At 39.7% G+C, this 6,131-nt stretch overlaps 1 protein-coding gene across 2 annotated transcripts in view; it reads left to right on the plus strand.

The window, feature by feature from the left end:
• The window catches only part of PCNX1 (pecanex 1), an 81,532-nt gene extending 75,612 nt beyond the window's left edge, over positions 1-5,920 (plus strand). For both annotated transcript variants that reach the window (XM_054400731.1, XM_054400732.1), the window contains 3 exons: positions 91-527; positions 2,020-2,160; positions 5,549-5,920. In XM_054400731.1, the coding sequence (XP_054256706.1) occupies positions 91-527; positions 2,020-2,160; positions 5,549-5,689 (719 nt within the window). In that variant the 3' untranslated portion in view covers positions 5,690-5,920. The remainder of the gene's footprint in view (positions 1-90; positions 528-2,019; positions 2,161-5,548) is intronic.
• Positions 5,921-6,131: the final 211 nt, after the last annotated feature.

Here is a 6,131-nt window from a genome sequence, read left to right on the forward strand (position 1 = left end):
CCTAAGCTCTAAAACATTTGTGTGTCAGTTATCTATACGGGTGTGGGAGGCTTGATCAAACTCTCCTGATTCTGTATCTTTTACTTTTAGGCACCAGTCACAGCTCTCACTCTGTGCAGTCCAGCCTTGTCAGACATTCCCCTGCCCGTGCCTCAGTAGCTAGCCATTCATCTTATTGCTACGGCAGTCGTCATTCATCTCTTCGCACATCCACAACGGGCTTTGTGCCTTGTCGGCGCTCTTCCACCAGTCAGATATCCCTTCGTAACCTCCCATCATCCATCCAGTCCCGCCTCTCCATGGTGAACCAAATGGAACCTACTGGCCAGACTGGGGTCAGCGCGCAGCATGGACTGCCCTCTTCTAGCAGCTCCAGCCAAAGCATCCCAGCCTGTAAACAGCATGCCCTTGTGGGCTTTCTAGGGACAGAAGGAGGGAGTAATGCAACTGACTCTCAGTCAGGTGGCAATGCAAGCCCTGCAAATCAAATGCAAGCCAAAAAGGATGACGTTATTTACAGAATCCAGGTGAATAGTCCAGAAGAAGAGTTAACCTATGCTTCCGTGTGCTTTTGTTAGTGTTACCTTGTGTGTTGGTGCAATCACTACCTTTAAATACGCATACAGCCTGGAATGTCTCTGTATACAACTATTGTACAGTTATGTTTGGAGAGCTAATCTGAGGAAAAGGTTTTCTGGACAGCCAGCCTTCCTGCATGCTTAGACATCCCTGTTTTTCACATTATTTGTATGTTTTGATACAGTGCAGCTTTGAGAATGTCAGCTGATCTTGGTTCCAATTCATACTTAGTTTGCCTTTATTCATTCCAACATGTAAAGCTAAATGGTTCCATTTGCAGGGCAGAAAGCAACTAGCTTTATTATTTTAAACCAAGGAGATTTTCCACAAAAGTAAGTGTGAGGGGAAAAAAAAAACCAAACCAACAAACCACAAGAACCAACCAACCAAAAAACCCAAATAAACAAAAAACAGAGCAAACAAAAACAAAAATACCCCCCAAACAACAAACAAACAATAACAACAAAACCCCAACAACACAAAGAGGCAAAACCCCCCAATTTGCTCACTTGCATATGTATTTATTCATTTTCATATGTATTCATTCTTTGGTTATTGCCACAAGTTTGGGTTTCCTGGGAAGCAAATGTTACACCATTAAGTTAATCATGGCAGCCTTACTAATTTTGTGAAAATCCAGAAATTTGAATTCTTGCTTTTTTAGCTTTTACTAGCCCCGCATATATTCCTCTGGCAGTATATCAGTGGGAAACACCAAGAGGAGCATGTAGGATAGATAGTGACAAATATGATTCCATTGCTGTTACTTCATTTTAGAGCAATCTTTAGTAAACTGCATCGTAGTGGGTAAAATTAATTTTTTCATATCTGTGCTTTGTAGCTTTTGTTTTCAACTATTTAATTTCTTCTGTGTAAGGAAGATACAGGCATAGTTGATCTCTGCCCTGGGGCAGTGATTATCAGTCCTTAAAGAGGAAGAAGTTTTCAGGAGTTTTCTCCTGCTGCCCCTGTGGAAGGTCTAGTTTACTTCAAAGTGAGGAGTGGCTCTCAACTAACCATGCCAGTAGATAAATAATTGTTTAGCCTAACAATAAATTCCCCAAGACTTTTTTGTTTCCTAAGATAGTAAGAAGTGATCAGCCAGTTCTAGCAGTTCATCATCACTTAAGCCTTCCCTGCTACTTGACCATGTGCTGCCAATGCTTATATTGTGCCAGTAATTCAGACCCTGCCATGAGCAACCACAAGGGATGGGAAAGGGAACCAGAGCTGCCACATCAGACAGCAGTGAAGTGCTGCTGCAGAATTTATGAATTCTGTGATGCTCAGGCTCTTTCCTGAGCTTGAGTTTCCAACACTGAAGTTGGTCGGAAATAAATTTCTATGGGTTAAAGTCAGTTCTCTGGAAGTATGCAAAAGGTTACTGTTTCTTTTACATTTTGGCTGAACTAACAGTCAAAACTCAATTCCTACTTATAGTTAATGGATCCCAGTCAAGTACTGGAAGGGATCAACGTGTCAAAAAGGAAAGAGCTGCAGTGGCCAGATGAGGTGATACGGCTAAAAGCTGGAAGAAACAGCTGGAAAGACTGGAGTCCTCAGGAAGGCATGGAAGGCCATGTAAGTTTTGTTTAGAAGTTGACAAGTGAATTTAAAAAAGGGCAGTGTCTTGCTTCTGTGGCGGTCTGCCCCGTAAAAACATACATGAGATGATGTAAGTTAGGTCAGCATCTGTTCTGCAAATCAGTGTTGCTGGAAGGGCAGATCCTAATTTGAAGCGAAGAAATGTAACTGCAACCAGATTGAAAAATACAGGATGGTGATTCAAATGTTGTCAACCACCTCTTCCTTGCCTTCTTCCTAGCTCTTCTCATGAACTCTCAGGCGTTGCACTCATTCATCCAGCCTTCATTTTCCTTTCCATAAACTGTTAATCCTTGTCAGTACAGAAGGTCAGTTTACAAACAACTCCTTAACTGAATGGTTAACAGTACTTGGGTTTGAGTTAGTCTTACTTGGCTCTATTTTAATCAGAGTGTCATGAGATTTCTTTTTATTTATAATAGGTATGTGATAAGTGTTTAAGAAGGACAGTTCTTAAGAAGGTGTTCTAAGATTTCTGTTAAGAAGGAAATCTGCTGCAACTAAAACTTCTGAAAAACTACTCACTTCATAACTTAACTTACCAATATAGGTTCTGTTATGGAGGATAAAACCCCAGGTCTATATTTAGGGATGTTTTTAGTCCTTTGTGTCTGTAAAGATGCTCTTTCAGTGATAAATAGTGAAAGGGGAGAGTCACTGACATTGTGTCTGCATTGATTCATCAGTCCAACTGCATTTACATTTGGAATATGTCAGTTCTGACACTTTGTAAGGCTGTGATTGACTGCTTGCCTCATTGGAGGTGTCACTTATAAACTGGATTCAGGGTCTGGATTTTGGTGTCTGAAAGCCTGCATCCAGGTCAGCTGTGGATGTGCAAACTTCAGATAAGAAATGGGAATATGCTGATGAGAATGTATGCCAAAGCTACCGCAGTGTAACACATATGCAGAGGAAGGGACCTGTAAATAAATTCTGTTCATGAATAATTGTATCATAGTTGACAGTCCGCTCTTAAGGTGGGAGGTTTACCTTTTAGGCAACTCTTAGGAGTAGGATGCTGTTGTAAGCACTCACAGTTATCCTGAGTTTAGACATTATACTTTCAGAATTTCTTTGTTAGCTATTGCAGATCAAGAATGTCGTGGAGGTAGGGAATGTAAAAGGCTATTTCAAAATGTGTACTGTTGCCTGGATAATTTTTTTGTTTTTCAATTCAGGAGCGTGTTTTGCAAACTGCAGCATGCTGATAGGTATGCTGATTGATGTTACAGAAAGATTAAAACAAGAGGATTTGAAGGTCAGAGGAAGCTACCATTCTGAAAGTTTCTCATCTATTTTTGGTGCAGCATATTGGCAGGTTTTTATAGAAGAGCATCTTTTAACCTAAGAAGAAAGAGGGAAAGCACCAGATTATCCTTTGTGTGATTAAGAGTAGAGGATTTAACTTGATGACATTTGTTTCCACTGCCAGCTTCAGCTGTCTGTGGTTAAATTACTAGTAGCAGTAAAGCCAGTGGCTCTTCAGACAGTTTTCCTTTTCTGATCTTTGCAGCTGCAGTCCTTTCTGCAAACAGGCAGAAATGATTCTTGCCTGCTAAAATGCTGCTTATCAAGCAGTTTACCAGTGAAAACCTTATATGAGTGCTCTCAATATCCAGTTCAGTGCTCAATTGTTCATAACTTTTCTACTAGATAGGATAGATAGGGTGTGCATTTTTCCTGACTTTGCTTTTTATTTTGCTGAGTATATGGTACAATTATATACAATACACAAAGACATCATAGGGTTTCCTCAAGGAAATGAAGTTTTAGAAGTTCTGTGTATCATAGTTGTTTTTTCCAGGACTTCAAGATGAAGGTACACTCTGCATTATCTTTTAGTGATACCTGACACTGGCACGTGCAAGAACCCTTGTCTTTCCTCAAGAGATTCTTACCACTTCTTGACTATCTAGTGACACAATTTTACATGTTATCAGTCATTTTGTGGGCATCAAATAAATGCCAATCATGATAGCAATGGCAAAACTGAGTGTGGGAGAACGGTTCCAGTGAGTTATAATCTGTGCATGTTTTTTAAGGAGCCATAATATTGATGCCTTTGGAGTCATCTCTTGACTATCTCAAAGGCACTAGTTCTAACTTGGACAACCAGGCTGTAGTACTTGAGTTTTCTGAGAAATGTTTCATGTGTCTAGGGATAAAAGATTGCTGGCTTCATACATATACAGCAGCATAAAACATTTGCACAGACTTGTAAGTCAGACTTGAACAGGCCTCTTACATACTGTGCTGTTCCATCAAAGACAAAAGAACCACAAAGATGCCATGCCTCCCTGGCTTAAATGAATGCAGTGTAGATCTCAAGCAGTGGACAAAGCTGAATCTCCCTCACCCAAGTGTTAGAGAAATTAACAACTGAATATTGTGAGGATTAAGGAGATCTACTGGATTTGTTCTGAGGCGATGTAGATTACTTGTGGGTTTCTGCCCTTATTTCCCCATCTGTATATTCAGAATTCTTGAAAACTGTGCTGTCCTGGGTTTTGTAAAAATTAGATTTTAGTTGCTTTTTACCTTGCCTTGTCTTGAAATTTTCTTCCAACTGGCAAATTTGTGATAATTCTATTTCTGTGGAGCTGGCAATGCTTGAAATCATGTTACTGGAGCATCCTTGTAGTTCCGTTCAGGTACCCAGAAGTTAAGGGTGTATTTTTATAGAGGCAGTTAGGCAGAGACATGTAAGGTCATACAAGGGCCTGTCTGGAAAAGGGACCTTCTGATGGTCATTATAATTGGGATCCTTGGAAGCAGCAGATCAAAGTACCTCAATTCTGTAGATCCAAGGAAGCATGGGACAGTAGTTCCTGGAACTTTCTGAAACCTTTCTTCTCTGTAGTATTTTTTCATTTTCAGTGATCTTTAAATTATTTAGAATACCAGCCTTAAATTCACAGTAAAGAACAAAACTAGAGCAAGGGATTTGTCTTAGAAGGGACAGTAGATTATACCTAACTGTTGATAAACTACAGTTCTCTGATATTATGTGCTGTACAACACTGAGGTATTTCAATGCTACTACAGCTAGAACATTAAAATTATCTCAAATCCATCTGTGTACTTTTTTCAGTTGTTACTGTGCATTAAGTGTTTAGTTGTGATTTGGGCTGAATTATGTGTTCCTGCTGAAACTCAGATCAGAGGCTAATTTTTCTCAGGTAAGCTGCAGATCTGCAGCAAAAATTCAATGAATAACTAAATTGTAGGTATGCTGTCACTTCAAAATGAGTGACTTAGTCAGTGTAGCACTATTGCTCCCTTTGCCATGTAGGAGTTTTGAATTATGAGCCACAGCTCTCCCAATAAAACTGTTCTATTTTTTTTTTTCCCCTCTCCCTAGGTGATTCACCGCTGGGTGCCTTGCAGCAGAGATCCAAGTAGTCGGTCCCATATAGACAAAACCATCCTGCTGGTTCAAATCGAAGATAAATACGTTGCTGTTGTTGAAACTGGAGTCCTTGAACTTGGGGCTGAGGTGTAGAATCTCTTTGAGACTGAAACTTCCTTTTGTCCAATGGTTCAGAAGGGAAAAGGGTCCCGAAGAAGCAGCTCCCAGGACATGAAACTTCAGTCCAGTTGTAGGAAAGGACTTGAAACACAGATTTGTCTAAGTCCCTTTTCCCAAATAAACAAGTGTATGAAATTTTTTTCAGTTGTTAGCTGCTGAAGAAACATTTGCATGAAGGATAGATTTGTTGAGACATATCTTTTTGTTTATAAATTTTGTTTATGCATTGCGTAATGCTTTAAATCAACAAACTTTTCAGTTCTAAGATCAGAGCACCTCATATTTTTCTAATTGTTTTGCCAAAAATAGTCATGTCTTGTCACAGAGTGTGTGGAATTCATCCACCTTATTTTAAAGAAATTGACTACAAACCTTCAGTTTGGTGAAACAGTGTAAGGGTTTTTCAGGTGTGGCA

This window comes from Indicator indicator, chromosome 4 (assembly GCF_027791375.1).
Source record: "Indicator indicator isolate 239-I01 chromosome 4, UM_Iind_1.1, whole genome shotgun sequence".
NCBI classification, from domain to species: domain Eukaryota; kingdom Metazoa; phylum Chordata; class Aves; order Piciformes; family Indicatoridae; genus Indicator; species Indicator indicator.